This window comes from Buteo buteo, chromosome 9 (genome assembly GCF_964188355.1).
Source record: "Buteo buteo chromosome 9, bButBut1.hap1.1, whole genome shotgun sequence".
NCBI lineage: Eukaryota > Metazoa > Chordata > Aves > Accipitriformes > Accipitridae > Buteo > Buteo buteo.
Genome location: NC_134179.1, coordinates 31,859,893 through 31,879,456, shown reverse-complemented (window position 1 = coordinate 31,879,456; position 19,564 = coordinate 31,859,893). Strand labels below are relative to the sequence as shown.

Genomic DNA, 19,564 nt, shown 5'->3' with positions numbered 1-19,564 from the left:
CCAGGGATGGTGTCTCAACCACTTCCCTGGACAGCCTGTTCCAGTGCTTGATAAGCCTTTCAGTGAAGAAATTTCACCAGTATACTCATTTTGTCTACGTGTTTTGTTCATTCTTATTTATTTGCATCCATATTCTCAAACCCATTATTAACTTCACAGTTAAAAAGCAAAAAATTATTTTTTCTTCTACTTGATGGACTTAACTTAGTTATTGAATTGGTTTCTGTTTCAATTAGAGTGTAACTTTTTAGAAGAAAAGCATACACCAAGATTTGAAAGATTAGCAGTGTCGAATCTTTCACTCAGCAAACCCTGACAAACTATCACATCCTGCTTTATATTCTAAAATTATTAATTGTTCTTGGTTCTACCTAACACAATCAAATCAGTTCTGCATTTCCATTCATTTCAAATCAATACCCTTCACACTGTCAGAAACTGCTCTTTTTTTAACCCTCCTTTGCTCTACTCAACCAAGACAGTATAAGGTTGAAAACTCTACCTTAGTAAAGTTTCCTTTCCTTTACAATCAGTAAACCCATCTATCAAATTGCTGCAGTGAAACCCCACCAATCTTTGCTTAAGAAACATTTTTTTTATTTGATGTTTCATGCAGTTACTCACCAGCACTTTCTCAAAAACATTCAAACTCATTCATGATGGAACATTTCTCCAGGTAGCCATGGTGTTAGAGTTACGGATACTTTAGTTATAGTTTTTAGTTTTTTTCTTATTTCCTCCTATTACTTTTCCATTAATAATTTTACTAGATTAGTAAAAATGGCAACTCTTAAACCTTCCTCCAAAAATTAAAGAATCCCGAAGTTTTACAAGAGCAGCTGAGAAACGGAGAGCCAATTTGAAGTGAAGTTACTGTTAATTTTGAATCCTCTATATGTTGAGTAAAATTCAGCACAGTAAGTCCGGATTGCATTTTGGACTACATTGTAAACTGCAATCTGGCAACTGGCATATACATACACACAAAGTAAGGGAGCAGAAAAAGGCTACACCTTTGAAAAAAGTAACTCTCTAAATTCAGCTGTAATTATGTGGGTAACACTTATAAGTTCCTATGGTGGGTTGAGCTGCTCTCTCACTCCCCATTCTCAACAGGACAGGGGAAGTAAACAAGATGGAGCAGCTTGTTGGGTTGAGATAAAGACAGGGGAATCACTTACTAGTTGCCGTCACAGGCAAAACGGGCTCTCCTTGGGGAAAACTAATTTATTTCCAATTAAAATAGATTTGGATGGTGAGAAAGACAGACAAAATTGAAAACATTTTCCCCTCACCTACCCCTTTTTTGCTCCAGTCTCAATTTCACTCCCAGCTCCTCCCTCCCCCAAAGGCACAGGAGGGCAAGGAATGGGGGTTGTGGTCAGTCCATAACAGCTTCTCTCTGCCGCTGCTTCCTCCTCACACTCTTCCCCTGCTCCAGCGTGGGGTCCCTCCCACGGGATACAGTCCTTCAGGAGAAACCTGCTCCTGCGTGGGCTTCTCTCCACAGGCCGCAGTTCTTGCCAGGAGCCTGCTCCAGCGTGGGCTCTCCAGCGGCCTCAGGGGAGTCCCTGCTCGGCTGCCTGGGGCACGTCCTCCTCCCCTCCTCCTGCTCTCGCCTGGGTGTCTACAGGCTGCTTCTCACACTTTTTCCCTCACTTCACACTGCCTGTGCAGCATTTTGCCCTTTCTCAAATACACTTTCCCGAAGGCACCACCAGCTTGGCCGAGGGGCTCGGCCATGTCCTGCAGTGGGCCCGCTGGAGCCGGCTGGAACTGGCCTCTCCTCAGAGAGGCCGCCCTGCAGACCCCCGTTACCAACACCTCAACGCCTGCAGCCGTCCGGTCCTACACCTCCTTCCATATTATTTAACCCCAGTGTAACTTCACTGGCTCTAACGGACACAGGCCCAAATGCATGTACTGCTGTTTCTCTGCTATCGCTGAGAGGCCAGCGCTTCACGGTGTTCTTCACTAGGTACCGTTCTGGCAGATGCTCCACGTTTTATTGGGTTTAAAGACGAGAGCAGAATGCAGACAATGCTGCCTAAAAGTGGGTCTCCTTCCGGGATTTCTCCTTGTCACATTTCAAAGGCCTCCAGACACGGGGATCTTACAGCTTTCCTGTTTCTTTTGAAATAATAAAACCCGCAACAATCTTTTACAAGAATCAAATAACCTAAATATCAAATTTCTGGGTTACAATTTGGAACACGGGTGTGTGGGGAGTCCTGCACATTTCACAGACCCATCAGTGTTTCCTACAGCTGTGATGAACTCAGAAAATGTATTTCCACACTTTCAAAAAACACAACTAACAAAGATTTAAAAGCTTAAGCTTTAAAAACTTAAAAATTTGAATGGCATGGGTCACTCCTTTTCTGTTGAGTCTAATCTCTCTGATCTATAAACAGTGCTTCTCCTGCGGCAGCATAACAGCATAAATAGGAAGCAAAGCCAGCTAATCCATACATCTGACTTAGGCAGTGAGACAAACTTGCTGACAGCCATTGATAAAAGTATAATAGAAACAACTTTCCTGTTAAAGGGTGAATTAACACAAACCAATTACTACAGGGTAGCTCAGGTAGCTAAAAGTGAGGGCTGTAGCTGGTTAACTGCTTGGTTTGAATGTGAGTATGTGATTAGCCTTTACAATATCACACCCATTAAAGAAATACATGCCTAGATCACAGAAGTCAAAAGGTTTAGTGGAGCCCTCGTGGCCCAAAGGAACTAGCACCACAGGTAGCATTCACAACTCTCAATCCCGAGCAAAATCTCTTAACGGAGCTGCCACCACAACTTTGCCTCTTCCCAAGGATTAGTAAATTATTACTAGGAAATTATATCATTACATACACACATACATATACCTAACAATATGTACATGTATCTGCTTGTCAATTATTATCGGATATTACTGATCAATTATTAATGACACAATACAATGAGAAAATAGAACATGAAATAAGAGTTCTTCTTCTCCTCTGACACATGTTCACAGCCCTCTTTGTTAACACTTTAGCAATACTGAATGACCTTCCATCTCAGTTGAAGTAAATGGAACATACATACAGTGCTTAATTTCTCTGCTGCACGGGGACCTTTTCCAAATTATTTCAAAGAGAACAGGGGGACAGACATCATTCCCAGTGAGGATCCACTGTCAAGAAGTCCTGAAGATAACCTTGTTCTTGCAGCTGAATTTTACAATGCCAGTGCAGTTCATTTCACAGTAAATTCCTCAATTACATTCCTCAGTAATGTAAATAAATGCTGTTGCTCTTCCTCACAGTCTCATTAGACCAAATCACATGATAGAGCATTATATGGGCTTCCTGCTTTGGTCTGTTCATTTTTGAGGGCATTATTAGCCAATTCCTTACACAGAAGCTAGAACAGTGCTGTTGCAGCTATTCCTTGCTCAATTTTCAAGTTCATTAGTCTTCATGATTTAAAAACGTGCGTTTTAAAGAGCACCTCTGGTGTTTAAATATTTTAATTTACTGGACCAATTGATAACTGTGGTTATAGCTGTGCTGTGTGAAAACTCTGGGAAATGCCAAATTAAATCTCGCTGCTTATGTTGTCAGATAAAGTTGGTACCAGTTGTAGCTTAATACTTTTAAAATTGTGTGTAAATCACTGTCTGTATTCTGCTAAAACCAAAATTGGAGTTTTAGGTTGTAAGAAGAAGCAACAATAGTTTCATGATAAATCCCAAGATGTATCAGATAATTAATTTGGCACTGGATTCACAAAGCTCTATTTATGTTTTTAACCAGTTCAGGATGCCTCTATCAAACTACACAACAACTGACTCAAGTTTTATTCAAATACACTGCATGTAATAAGGTTAATATTTCAGTTTCACAGAATGCAGTTTCAAATATTTCCTCTGGCTGAAATAGCAGCTACTGTGCTACCTTTCAGTTTTGGCCAAAGGAGCTGGGTGGTTGCCTGCAGATGCCACTCACACTGCTGCAGCTGACCACTATAATGCTAAAAAGGATTCATCCTCTATGGTGTACAGATAATGAGGATCTCTTTTTAAGTTTATGCCATTCTGCTCAGACAATCTGATATGTTCTATACTCCAGGGCCTGTATAGGCATAGATAAAAAGGTTTGATTTAAAAAAAAATAAATTTCGAAGCCATATATTACCTTAGCCAGATGAGTATTGATCCATTTTGTGAAAGTCCTTTTCTGCACTGACTCTTGCTCATCTGAGAAAAAAAGGAAATCAGTTTGATTAGACATTGCTGATTACTTTCGGATTTACATGATGGAAGAATGGTATTCCCTATTGACAACAAATGCATTCTGCATTTGCCAGAAATGCCACTGTATTTTCTTGAGACAGTTAATTTTGCCTCTAACTACCCATAAGAAAAACTTCATATTCTTACAATAATGCTCTGACACTTAACTATTTGAAGAGTTTCACAGCAAAGTTCAAGTCTTAATGAATCAATGACCAGTAAGACACCATTTCAAATCTGAGTGCCAAAATAAATTTGACTTCTAAGTCCATACTATATTTACCCAAGGTCTGAGCACCTAGAACTTCTCTGTACATTTTAACTAGAATCCATGTATCTCACGGTCAAGTTGCTTTTATGCAGAAAGGCGGGTAGGGACTTAGAAAAAGTACTCTTAACACGTATATTTGAAAATATTTAGAATGTTGAATTAAAGATTTGAAATTGCATTACTAAGCTTATTGGTCCTCTGGGAGATCTGGCCAAGGAGGAGCCATTAGCTAGGCCAGGCAGTTTCTATACTGGTACTTACTACCTCCCTTAGTCCTGTCTTGAAGCACTTGTCTGATTTATAGTGAATTTCACTCATTCTCACATAGTCCCTCAGGGACTGTAGCCAGCTGCATAGACAAAAATAGCTCCTGAATGAGCTCCTCCAACTTCAGCAGCCAGGGTCATGGCTGCAGAGGGAAGAGAATCACAGCGCCATAACCAATCCACAAAGTCCTGTCCCTTCCTTGTGGGGAATCAGTTTTAACACATGGAATAATTTCACAACAGGGGCATTCAAGTATTTATGTTGGAGATTTTTCTTTCAAAAATAAAAGGAAATACCTGTCTCACTGAAAAAACAATCATGTTATTACCATCATCACTTCTGAATGAGCCCCTTCATTTCTCTACAGAAAATCCAAATAAATAAAATTGCTGTTAAATATTACTTCCTATAAGAACACATGAATGTCCCAAAACCTGCATATGGAAAATCTAATTTTAGTTACTGTCTTTGCTACTGACTTGTGCAGCACTGAATAGTGATTTGATCTCTTTCACATCTGTAAAATTAAAAGGGAATATTCTTTAACCCCCTTTAAAGTTCTGGAATAGATAACTACTAAGTTTGATGCATGACTAATAATAAGCTCCCTGATTTACACTCATGCAATGCTGCTCCACAATGAGCGTACATAAAGACACAAATTACCACACAAAATTCATCAGGCAAAATGTTATCTTAAGTGGGACAACAATGGCTCCCTGACCACGTACGAGCTCCCAAAAGTGTTTGTGCATTATGAGTTGGGGATATTTTCTTTACATATAAGTGATATCTCAACATACAAGAAATACCAGAGGAAAAAAAGATACATATCCTTTCCAGCATCTATTGCTAGTTCAGCACACTTCATATCTAAGAAAATAATTTTGCATTCTTTATTTTCCTTTTGTTCAATTTCATTTGGCAGGCTGTCTTACATAATTTTTAAAACATTAATTACATTCTCAGAATCTACTTGTTGCACTGACAGGCAAGTTATGAAAAATATCACTCAAAATACTGCACCATGCTTCATTCAGCACTGACTATTTTTGGCAGGGGGTGTCTTGATGTTATATGTGACAATTGTTTCTGCATTCTGGAAAATGCAGTCTAGAAAACAGATTTCTCGCTGTATGGTTTCTAACCACAAACAAGATGTTTCCCTTGTGACATACAGTAAATGTCAGCTGTGCTCTGACAAGCAATTACATATACAGGTAGCCCAGTGAATTTCAATGGAAGTACTTGCACACCTGAATTGGGTTGTGCGTGAGTAGGTGTGGGGACGGAGATGGAGCATGGACAGAATCAGTCCAGCTCTGGCTTCATTCACACCTCTGTAACTTAAAATTCCCCAGCAACCCTGATACAACAACGGTATGCCAAAAGAAAAGAATTGGGCCTTTAGAAGTCAAATTTCTGATCAAAGAAATGAGTGAAAATGATTCCCTAATTTGTAGTTCCAGTGCAACTTGGTGATTTAAGAAACAGCCTTCTAACAACAACTGGAAATCAGAGAACCAGCTCCCAGCTTTTAAACATTTACCTGCAGAAGATATACTCAGTTTCAGTCATGTCAACAAACAGCAGAAATAGCCTTTCAAAATAATCTGTTTCAAGGGAATATATGTGAGCAATATATTCTTTATGAGTCCAACAGCAACTACTAATAATAAAGTTTCTGGGTTTTAGCATTTATTTTGTATAGGCTTAAAAGGAACAGATTTTACCACTGTAAAACCTATGTCTAAACATAACACAAGTAGTGCATTGATTTTACAAATTCCATTATAAATATCATTTTTACAAATTTCCCTCAAAGCAAATGTGTTATTTTCATTGAACCGATGTAATTTTTCTGCAGAGGTACTATTTATCTATACCCACAAGACACATGTGTCATACAATTTCTCACGCTCCCCCCACTTGCAAGGGCTGTCAGCTCCTTATTTGCACCACTTACCCTGCCGGTACTGAAAGAACCCTGGAAGCAGATTTAATGATGTAGCATTTCTGCCACCAGCACCTTTGTAGCGAGCCATAAGCACTGCTGCTGCTGCTGCTGCTGCTGCTGCTGCTGCGGCTGCTACTCCTGCCTCACGTAGTGTGCAGTGTTTCTTTAGAACACAGGCAGAAGTAATTTTTCAAGAGCAATCTGATTTTCTTCCTTCACTGGAAATGCAGGCCTCTTACACAAATCCCTCCACCTGCCCTTACCGGAGAATTCACATGAAGCCAAACATTAAAAACATCTTTATATATTCTTGTAGAGACACAACAGCCAGACAAAGCCAGCTGTATTGGAACTAGCAGTTCTGCTGGTCTCACTGCCATCATCCTTCTCCACTGTTTTCCTGTGGAAAGATTTTATTATCCGAGCATCAGCCAATCCGCTAGCGGAAGCCTCTGATGTCAAGAGCCTGAATAATTCATCCAGAGACTGGGACAACCCAACTACACTGCCGATATCCTAAAGCAGCAAGATGTGTGGCTGCAAAAAGCGATGCAGTCTTCTCACCAGTGCTTTTGTAACAATATACGGCTCAGTAAGCATAAAAATGGCTGAATGGCATAGCCCTTCTCTCGGTTGTCATACATACAAAGGAAAGCAGCTTTTAAAAGCAACCACTTGTGCTCATCACTGCATACTCTATTTAGATACGAATGTCCTTCAGCTTTGCAACTGAAACAGTGAAGTGGAAGAAATAGCAAGCAATGAATCTGAACAGACACGTACGCCACTTAGCTTTTAATAATATATTTGAAGTGTTTTCCAAGAAGGATGAACCATATGTAAGGATGCACAGAATTTTTGGAGTGCACCTAGATCAGCCTGAAACATATTCAAATTTCTGATAATATGCAGTACTTTCTATTTCATTAAATCAGAGCACCAGAGCATTTGAACAGACTTTGGTTTGCTCTGGTAGAAAGAAGGCAGTTATGAAACACTATGTGTGGAGATGCGCACGTTGCTCACCCACAGGGGCCAACAGAGTAGTACACACTATTGGAATGAGAACAAAAGGCCCACTTTTATTATGCCATTTCAGTAAATGTATTGTTATAGAGGCTGAATTCTAATTTCTGGTTTAGTAGAACACAATGTCTCTGACAAGATGATTCTGCATCTGAAAGAAACAGTGCAAGAAAGTTTTGTTTTATTTAACCAAATGTCTTCCTTTAATTGGCTAGAAACATCTACATATTTTTGCAAACCTTTTCTCTACTAAAGCACCACCATCAGACTGCATTTTTAGATTGATTAGGAAAAAAAGACAAATGTAATTGGATATATTTACTTAAAAACATTTAGAACAAATTATTTTGAAAGATGAACAAAACCAACCATGAATCTTCAGACAGTTATGAATATGCTGATGAAATATTCATCACGAATACATATTATAATGACTAGTATCATGCATATCATGTATATACATCAAGAGACAGAGAGTAGTGGCATGCTTTCTAGCAGAGGTTTTCTAGAAACAGGCTTCCTAAGCAGCACAGTCCCTGCCTGCTGGCTGTGGCAGCAGCCCCTCCTCAGCTGCAGAGCTCCATGTGCCACAGGTGTGCGGCATACAGCAGCAGATCCCACATCCAGCACCTCTTGCCTCAGGTGCGTGGGGACTGGATGGTGGGAAGGCGTCTGCAGCGCAACGTTGCAAATACAGGGTTCTGCTGCAAGGTGACACGAGGAGTCGTCTCACGCACTGAGTGAGAGACACGACAGAGCCAAGTTCACACATGTCCAAGAAAAGCACCTTGATTGATTCTCAGTGACCTAATATTGTGGAGATCTGTTTTGTTTCTTACTTTATTGCAATTCAATTCCAGTTGCTCACAGCTCCTCATTTTCGGCCTCCTTGTTTTCTTTGGTTTTGATGGTTCTGTCCTAAAACCATCAAGGAGCTTTTTTGTTTTGTTTTGTTTTCCAGGTCTTTGGCACCTTTAGGAATACTGCTAAACCAACCTGGAAGTGCCGAAAAGTGTGCCAAACCAGCTGCAATGCTTCAAGATGTCACTTGAGAAGACAACACAGCACAGAAAGTGGCAAACAGCACCCCGCTAAGAAATTTTGTTTGGTCAGCAATATGACATAAATTCTCTAAAGCTTTCAATAAGGTATCTTATATAGCAATTTCCATCTTCATTAAGGACATTCTTAACTTAAAGCAGCTGTAGAAAAGCTTGCAGAGTCAAAGTAATAATATGGAGACTCTAATTATGAAAAGAAGCAATATTTTAAGCTACATAGTTTAATCAACACCTCCGTAACAGATGGATTACCCCATTCAGGAGTACTGCACAGAGGCAATGCAGGCTCATTTCTTTTCCTTTAAGTTTCCAGTTCATGTTTTTTATGGGACAATGCCAGGATAGTTTTGCTTTTTAAACAAACAACAAATGAACAAAAAGCTTTGGTGGTAGCTCTAAAGCTAATATATTGTTTGTAAGTTGCTAAGTTTAATAGTAACACTATATGAAGAAACAAAGGATGAGGAAGCTATGGGCAGTGGGAGCAAAGTAAGAAAAAGGGAAAAATTTACTTCAGCAGTCACTGCAATGCAGTTGACAACAAGACTTAGCAGTGCTGGTACAAAGAACGGGAACATATTTTTAAATGCCTCATGCATTTAGAACTTTTCCATTTCTTATATTTTGAGGAGAAATACAGGATTTGTCAAAGTATGGCTTTTGGATATAGGCCTCTACTGAATACATTTTATCAGAGACTATAAGACAGTCCCACTAACAGATCTGTTATCTAAATTTCCAAACTTTGAGATCTAGGTGCACACATGAGCCGTAGCCTGCTCCAGCACTCAGCACCACTGCTCCCCATCAGTTTCTGCAGAAAGGAAATCCATGCACAAGGCCCAGAAGGCAACAAGTCATCCTTGGCCAAAACCCTACCAGGGAAAAGGATGGGGATCAGCTCTCTGGGGTTCGCACCTGCATACGCCATTGTTCAAGCTAGAGGTAACCTTAGTACGGTGGTTTGGAGGCCAAAGGTTTTATGTCATTTGGAAGAGTGGAAGTAGACAAAAATCCCTGTGTACTGATGGAATAGTTACAGGAAACTGAAGTGTGGAAAAGCAGCCTCACAGCTGCAGAAACACCACCTGCTATGCAGCATGTTGCTGGACAGCAATTGGCACGCTGCTGAGAACTTTCTGCTGTTACTGTCTGTCTGAAATGTATTTACAAAATATATATTTTGATTTTACGCACTTCTTATTTATTCCATTCATTTCTAAGACAGAGAAGGTGTCTATCCAGCCATTAGTTAGAATGACATACACAATGATTCAATTTATCATGCAAAGAAGCTTGCATTTTAAAAAATACATGAGTATAACAAAATACAAACCAAACAAATCAATGGCTCTTCTTTTGTTCTTAGTTAATTTATTCCTATACAAGCACATTCACCAGTCAGTCTCTCTGGAAGCACTTGATGTGGACTGTGCAAGCAGTTTAAATTTTTGAAACCTGGAAACCCAGCGCCAGAGAGCGTGTTTTAACTCGGGCTGTTGGCTCCAACTTAGGCTGTCATGGAATATGTTTATACTGCGGGAACTGGGGGACTTCCAGTCCTTAAACATAAGGTCATGCCCTGTTGTGCCCATATTCACACATGCACATGTCAAATGTTTGTGCTGTATCCAGACACACATCATCCCCCACTTTCTGTGCTCTGGTTTCCACAGGAAGGAACAGAGCATGAACAGAGCACAGTGCACTGAAATAATCTTGATCCTTAGAAGTCAGGACATAGTCTGGACATAACTGTACTGCCCATAGCTGCCCTTCATGTTGATCAGAAGGGCTTCCCTCAGCATTGGAGAAAATAATGAGAACAGTATGATTTCTGCAGTGGATTGGAAGATTTGCCCAAAATGTCATTTTTATGACTTTGTGCATCTTTCCTGTGCCCAGTCCTTGAAGCATACTTGCTCCTATTTTGTAGTTTGAGTAACTAAAAAAAAGAAGAATCGTGATTAAATGCTTCTGCTCCATATTTTGCCTGGATGGGCTGCATTTTGTTCTTCTCCACATGTAGAAGCAGAATGTCTTCAGAACTAATTAATGAATGTATTTGCATTTTATGTTTACTCATTTCTGCTTGTGCTGCTGCACTACTATTATTCTCATCATCTCCACTAACTTAATGTGATGTTGTCTTAACCACCATGTGGCTGTAAATGTATTACTTACTTTCATAGTATCTGCACTCAACTGAATACAGTCAGAAATGAAAAGAACACCTATTAGAAAACTATTACGACCTCATTTAATTCATTTTTAAAAGCAATATCCTGAAGAAGATCTTAACTAAAATAAGGATACTCAACATTTGAGATGATTATGTGCAATTCACACTTCTACAGGTGTCTGTTTATTTACCAGTCTGGCATGGGTGACAGTGAACTTAGTTTTCACATGCACATACCTTTTTCTGGACCAATACACAAAGTGAAAACAGCCTGATACAACTGATCAGACACAACTTGGCATTTGTTCTTTTAATTACTTATTTTCCTTAATTGTATACTTAAAGAGATGGTTTAGATGGTGACAAATCAGCTGGAAATCTAGAAAATCCAGTGAAGATCATTATCAAGAATAACTATTATACATTAAGCTCAAATTTTAATCCATCCACGCTAATAAATAGGCACACCAGTTTAAGAACAAATTTTTCATAAAGACTTAAAGATTTAAACATACCCTGATGAAGAATCGTTCTCTTGCCTATAAACTCTGTATCTACTACAGTAGCATCTGCAATGACCATGATAAAAAAAATGATCTAAACAAATATTTGTGTTTTTTTCACTTCACTGCAGTTCTGCAGCTGGCATCGTGTACCATTTACACATTTTGGAGCAATTCTTTCCATTGACGTGACAAGCTTGCATATAATAACCTTTGTGTGTTGTTGGTCCACTCCCCTAGAGGGTTTTATAAAGTCAGATTGATCAAAACATGTCTTACTGAAAAGAAATTAATTTCTAACGCAAGTCTTAAAGACAAGCAGTACTCACACCAAATAATTTAAAGAAGGTCTTTAAAACTGTTGAAATCTATCCAGATCAGTACCAGTATGTCTACAAGTATCTTTGTGAGTTAGGGCTTTAAGTAGGCATTCTACAGTCAAGAAGGATACTTAACATGCAGTTATACAAAAAACATGAGATCAGATTGAAGGTAGCATATGTCTGAAAATTAAAAGTGTAGGCTCCAATTCCATCTTTTATTCACTGTATGGCACATACATGACCTCCTAAAACAATGAAAAGTTTTGTTTTCCTGCAGCCAACCATGTCTGGTGGGCAAATCATTGTAACAGTTATCATTGATTTTAAGTAGATTTGCCAATATTACATGACATTAATAGGACAGTTGACGACATTAAGCACTACAACCTGGAAAGACTTTGTGCAAGAATGTTTGAATTTGAATGTTTAATGTTTCTATTTAAAAAGGCACAGAAACTTAAATGCACTGAGGCAAATGCACTGCATGGAGCAAATTTCTACTACCAATGCTAAGATTACTATTTTTCTATGACTACAGTGAGTTCAACAGCCTAAAAGCAGTGGAGAAAATTTGCCTCAGACATAGAAAAGCTCAGAAGCTACTGAAATAAATCAAAACTAATGGAGACATACTAGGCATGGGCTGTCCAAGAGATTAAATCAGGATGTAGCGGTGCAGCATCTGCAATTTATACATAAATCTGTGCAGAAAACCTAAATACACATAATGATTCTGTCTTACAGAAAAGACATTCTACAACTATATCTCAGTTCTGTTTATATCTAAGGTCAGTGAAATGACAATGGTTTACTAAATGTTTAGAAAAACATAGAAAACTATTTATTCTATGGAAAGTCTGGGCAGTTTTACTCTTGAGATCATTTTACTATAGTTACACATATTGTAGACATGAAGCTCTATGAAAGTCTACCTAAGGGAAAGAATGCAATTACTGTTTTTGAAAGCTTGGAGGCATGATAATTTTAAATACATTTAGAATTAAATTATGAATTCTTTACTCACATATTCAGTTACTTTGAACTCAATAGGTTTAGTATTAGAAGTAAATAAAAGGGCTAAGTACTTAAACGGTGGCTACGAGAGGCTCTCTTCACAAGGAGCCACATGGAGAAGATAATGGGCAACGAGTACAAGTTGCACTGGGAGAGGTTTCATCCTAATATAAGAAATAAATTTTTTACAGTGAGAGCAATCTTTCACTGGAACAACTTCCTCAAGGATGTGGTAGAGTCCCCATCACTGGAGGTTTTTAAGAAGCAATTGAACAGAATGCTAGATAATCTCATCTAGGCTCCCTTTCCCACACAAGGTTAGTCCAGATGATCTTTTGAGGTCCCTTCTAGCCTGACCTGTTCTTTGGCTCTATGAGTTTATGAAAAACTGTTCTGTAAGAAATGTGCTATGTTACTTAAAACAGTCATAAGAATTTCTCATTATATTTATGAAATTATACACATGCTCAAATATCTTCCAACTCAGGTTCAAACCAGGACCTTACAAATTAATTACTCTTCCAAGTGTGAATTGTAATAAAAGAAAATTACATATGAGCACATATAAGAACTCAGTTCTGGAGGAAATGATAACTCCTGTGTTTCATTGTTCCTAGAATTAAAAAAAAAAAAAAAAAAGAAAAAAGAAAAAAAGAAAAAAGAGAGAGAGAAAGAGAGAGATCTAGCATATCCTGCTGAAACAAATTAATACTTAAAAAGTTCCAGAAACAGAATGATGGCTGGCATCTACGGAGGTGCTGAAAAGATGTTAGGAGTGAAGAACTGGGTGCAAGATGTATGTGCACCCATCTTTCCAACAGGGGTCTTTTACAAATATAACATGGCCTTAGATCATATGGTTATTCCTCTCAGAGCCACAACCATTTGCTTTTTCTGAATGCCAGCCTTCACAAAAGACTTGAATCTACTTTGGCACATTCACGATGGTTTCATACCTTCATCTAATTTCCTTTGTTTTCCTAAGCATCTCCAAACAGACAACCACTCACTTAAAAAAATTATACCACTAGTATCTTCTTTATGAAGTAATACATGACAAATTCTGCCACTTTTACACTGAGCAGTACCTAACTCAGAGAGTTCTCCCACTATCTACCACTGAAACAACTCACAAAGCAAGTTACTGTGCAGGTAGAGAAGTCAAGAACAAGGCTACTTTGATGAAGAAGCTTCCTTAAATACTGATGTAAGTAGGATAAAAGGTTGGAGTTCCTCAAAGACTAAGCCTAAGCCTTTAATATTTTCAGCCATGATTTTGGTAGGAAAATCACAACAGTGCTTATAAAGTTTACCAATGACTCATATTTGAGAAACACTATTCCAATGGAATCAGAGTATCTTAAAAATAAAAGAAAGTAAACTGACTGAAGACTGGAAACAGATTACTAAACAGCTCAAAATGCAAGGCTACATAGTCAGGGAGTAAGATGAATTTCTGCTGTGAGGTGGAAACTCGCTACATAGAAACCAAGCTAGAGGAAGACACACTTTTTTAGTTCTGCTACAGGAGTGATGTAAGCCACTAGTGTGACAAAAAGCAAATGGAATCTTATGATGCTATCAGGTAAGATATAATCAGCTGAAGCGGAGAATAAAAAATATTGTCCCAGACACAGTAAGCACACATATGGAGTATTATACAGAGTTCTGGCAACCCATGTTCAAAAAATGTGAGCATCTGGAATAGATACTGAGATTAATAGGCTGAAGAGCTGATGTAAGAGAAAATTAAAACTGTGTAGATTGCTTACTCTCAGAAAGACTGTAACTGCACTCTGCAAATGTTAGAGAAAGGAATGAGCACCAGAAAAGGAAAAACCTCTTTAAATTAAAAGCCATGCAAAAGCACCAGAGCATAAGGCTGTGATAGGATAGAGATACATTTAAGCTAGAGTTAGAGGAACATTTTCACCCTTAAGAACAATGCTCTGAAGCGATCTCCCAGGACTCCAACACCATTTTATTGGTGTGGTAGCCTATAAAGGCAGATAATAGATGAATTAGAAGACTTTTACACTCCTATATTCTAATGTGTCCTGTACACCTACCACAAAAACACAAACTTCCAAAGGAGGTGGAATTATCTATGCAAAAGTAGCACTGTGAGTATGGGAAAAGTACACATTATGTCACTCTTCACTCTGTGGCTGAATCTGTCCCCCTGTACTGGGTACCACATGGCACAGGTACACCTACACTTTTCTGATGACAAAATGAGTCCTTTAAAGTAGGATTTTAGGCCCTTATCACACAGTGTCCCAGTTTACCCCAAAATCAACTGAACAGAAGAAAAGCAAAACCAAACCAAACCAAATTAAACAAGCAGCATAATTATGGAAATGAAAAGTTAACATTGTTACTACGGAGTATTAACAATATTCTGTGCTAAAATGATACTAATATTACAATGTAATGTGAAGCATACAGATCTTGCTGGTGAAAATTATATTTGAAAACCAGAAGCTGAAAAATCTAGGCCCACTGCTGTTTAATATCATCTGCAGATTTTTATACTATTCACTGTAAATTAATTACTGCTTGAGTTTATCTGTGGGAATCAAATACCACAGATAAAATTATTTTTCCTTACATACTTAAAGACACATTCTATAGATGTGAATTGGTAAAATTTAGTTGGCTTAAACTGAGCTACATCAACTGCTCTCAGCAGTATTTTACTGCACTCACCCAGAGACAAAAAATTATATTTCTGTACTTTAATGTGGAATAAAAATTGTGAAATCTTATGTATTTGTATAGGATTTGATATGAATAAACAATGAAAGACAAATAAACCACACTCAGAACTGTGAAGTGGTCAGTCCCTAGCTGAGTACTTTTTCCTCTCAAATGTAGAAACTTAGGGTATCAATTTCATTATTAAGTACATCTTGGACAAAAGCAAGATTCCAGTTAACCCTGCAGAATCACAGAGGTTGAAAGGGACCTCTGGAGGTCATCTGGTCCAACTGCACTTCTCACGCAGGGCCACCGACAGCCAGCTGCCCAGGACCATGGCCAGCTGGCTTTTGTATATCTCCAAGGATGGAGACTCCACAACCTCTCTGGGCAACTTGTGCCAGGGCTCAGGCACTCTCACAGTGAAAAAGCTTTTCCTGAAGTTCAGAGGGAGCCTCCTGTGTTTCAGTTCGTGCCCATTGCCTCTGGTCCTGTCACTGGGCACCACTGAGAAGAGCCTGCCTCTGTCCTCTTTGCACCCTCCCTTCAGGTATTTATACACATTGATAAGAACCCCTGAGCCTCCTCTTCTCCAAGTTGAACAGCCCCAGCTCTCTCGGCCTCTCTTCGTAGAAGACATGTTCCAGCCCCTACATCAGCCTTGTGGTCCTTCATTAGACTCTCTCCAGTATGTCCATGTCTCTCTTGTACCAGACAGCCCAGAGCTGGACACAGTGCTCCAGGGGTGGCCTCACCAGCACCGAGTAGAGGGGAAGGATCACCTCCCTTGACCTGCTGGCAATGCTTTGTCTAATGCAGCTGAGGCTATCATCAGCTTTCTTTGCAGCAATGGCATGTTGCGGGCTTGTGTTGCTATTTAATGTTCCAAGGCTTCATAAGCCTGACGAAATAGGGACTAACTATCAGTTCTTATGAGGGTTCTACATGTGATCTCATAATCAATTCCTTTATTTTAGCAGGATTTTTAGTATGCTGTTCATAAATTCAGAGTATTCACCAATAATGCTAGTAAACATTTTTGTTTATAGTAACAAATCTAGTAATAATCCTAATACTAATAAAAAGACTAGAACAAAGCAACAGAACAGCTCAAATTCAGTAAGAAACAAACACAGACATGGTAATAAGGTTAAAATAACACTAACTTTTTGGCACCAAATAATATACCCTGCTATGGTGTACAATGAAAAAAAGCACACCACATAGACATACAGCTGTTCAACAAACACCAGGCAGCAATTTGAGATGCTAACTATCCAAAAGTGAGGGATTTTCAAGGAAGTCAAATTAGGCAATATCCTGAATATGAACTAAGGTTTCCCTGCAGCAACAGTTACTTTTGTTATCCTCATTCTTGCAGTCTCTGTGCTCTCAGTGTTACATGAACATCTTGGAAAAAAGTGCACTGCTTTGACTACCTAGTCTGATAAAGTCCATTCACCATCAATGAGTTCTTTTCATGAAAGCTGCATAGGATCAACCATCTAGAACTTCAACCACTGTCATGCTCAAGTTAAACATCCAAATACCCCACTGAAGACATCTAATTACCTGAACATTCAGGGAGCCCTGAAAGTGATAAGAATTATTGCCTATTTTCAATTCAGCCAGCCAAAGGTAAAAGAGGCTGCTAAAACTTCAAGATAAACTGTTGAGCTACAAAGTGAAGTTCTATTAGGATTTGTTTCAGTAAAAACTTGACTCCTACTGACAATTCTATTATTGTAACTAAGGACTGTCAAGGCCTGGAAGGCTGTATAATTGCTCAGCCATGGAAAGATAAAGGCAACTAGTAAAGAAACTATCTGATAAAGAGCTACAAACAGTGAAGAAATATAAACAAGATTATGATTTACTGCAAGCAATGCTTTAACAAGCCAATAGAAATAAAATTCTTTTTTGTCTATTCATCTACAAGCTATTTGTGATGCAAAGAGTCTTAATTTTAGATTGGCTGCTTCTTCATTTTTTTCTCAATGCATGAATGAATAAAAAGGAACTTCAGAGTTATACATTTGGCAAGAAGCAGAGCTCCGGCTTTCTCTGCAAAAATCTATCCTAATTTGTCCAAATTACAAGCCTTTTCAAATTCTCACATACCCTTGAATTTTAGCACTTAGAATCTCCAACAGCCCACCTTCGTAACATTGACAAAGCACTAAGCAGACTGCACATATACTGTTCCCACAAACAGTGGCTGAACATGCTTCGGCTCAGGGCGCATGGGGCAAAAATCAATCTTTACTGCCCATAATTGCTTCAGCTCTAAGTAATCCCAGAAAGAAATTCTTCTGCATGCTCAGCATCTATCCCTACTTTCCCTGCCATCCCCATGATGGCAGCTAGATGTAGCTCTCTGTTTCAGATACAGAAGGGACAAAAGCTGGGTTAAAGGGAGGAATCTAAGGAGGAAAGAAGAAAAGTGTGAATTATCTAGAGAGCATGTAGCCAGAAGGTGGGAAAAAACTCTGACTGGCAGCTGGAAAAGTGAAAGAAACAGGCAGAATCTGCTCATGCTATAGAATATCTATCCTGGAACATATGATGCTATTACCATTGCCAAGACAACTCACAGAAGTTGCATATGCCAGATGTAATTGTGTCTTTACAAACTTTATTTTCTCCCCTTCTACACATGTGTTAAGATCAGTCTTTAATTGCACAACCACAGAGGTTTTATCCAAATGCTGCCTACTGTTTTTGGTGCATATATGGAAAATGGTCAATAAATAAGTTGGGGTTTTTTGTATTGTTTACAATTTTGCCCTCCCCATCAGACCTAATGATTAAGCATGTGACTTTGCAGTTCTTGTACTATTTCTGTAACATTGTTTCTCTATGATACGAAAATCCTATGAAAAATAATAGGGGTGGGTGGGGATGAGGGTGTGTAATTAAGTTCATTAAAAAACACACCAAAAAAAAAATCCCAGTCCCAACTCTTTTGAAGAGAAAAATGCAAAAGAAGACTGGTTAATAATGTTCATGAAAACAATTTCATCAGCTGAAAACAAATCTTAGGAATGATGGACTTGAACATACATCAAAATCAGTCTGTTCTCTGAATATCATTCCACCCCAAAATCCTAGGATGTAAGCTGATAATCAACAACTATGTATCTTCACTTACGAGTTTCATTCATTCGTGTACTATACCAGTTTATTCAATGGAACTGCATTGATCTGAATGGCATGACTCTGGCATAAAACTGGACATTGTTCAAATTAAAATGTACCTGTCTAGGCATTGATTAGTATTTTTAGATGTGATGTGGCATGCCTCTGTAAAACACCACAGCAAGCAATTTGAAATAAAAAGTAGATCAAAACAGTATTGTCACTACTGTGTTTGCCTTAAACAGTCCTTTCTGTAGTAGCAAATCACAGACACCACCGTGCAGGTAACAGAATATTTGTAGCAACTACATCACTTAAAAGGACACGAAGGAAACCTCGGCCATCATGTTAGAATGATGAAGTGCCTAGTCTTGTTGTAGGGCAGCAGCAGTAGTGCCAATGCCCTGGGAGAGGGAAAGCAGCCTCCCGCCCACCTCTGCCCTTTGCCAGCTCAGCAGAAATAGAGCTTAAGGAGTTCAGGGGGAGAGTCGCACAGCAAAGTGTGGGGTTTCTGGGGAATGCTGCCGTGAAGGGAAAGGCAGCGGTGGCCTGCAAGCAAATAATCCTCCTCATCCCTAACAGCCAGGGGCAAGCAAGACTTTACTTCAAGCATTTATGGTACATGGGGGCTGCCCTTTAGACAGAAGTGAGATGCTAAATTTGCGTTGTGACAATTATTTTTTTAAAGGTTTACTAGGCTATTATCTCTTATATCTGTTCCTTTTTTTTTTTTTTTGGTAGCAATATATGATTTTCTTAACCATTTACTTAAACATAACAATGATCTTGGTCATCACTCATGCCCTAATCCTGCACCATGCTAACTAATGAGAATTTTGCCAGTGAATGAAAGAA

At 38.8% G+C, this 19,564-nt stretch overlaps 1 protein-coding gene across 1 annotated transcript in view; it reads right to left on the bottom strand.

Annotated features, from left to right (window-relative positions):
* The window catches only part of SYNE1 (spectrin repeat containing nuclear envelope protein 1), a 319,748-nt gene that overhangs the window by 258,235 nt on the left and 41,949 nt on the right, over positions 1 to 19,564 (bottom strand). Inside the window, exon 3 of the mRNA XM_075035971.1 lies at positions 4,170 to 4,231. Coding sequence (XP_074892072.1) covers positions 4,170 to 4,231 — 62 coding nt within the window. The remainder of the gene's footprint in view (positions 1 to 4,169; positions 4,232 to 19,564) is intronic.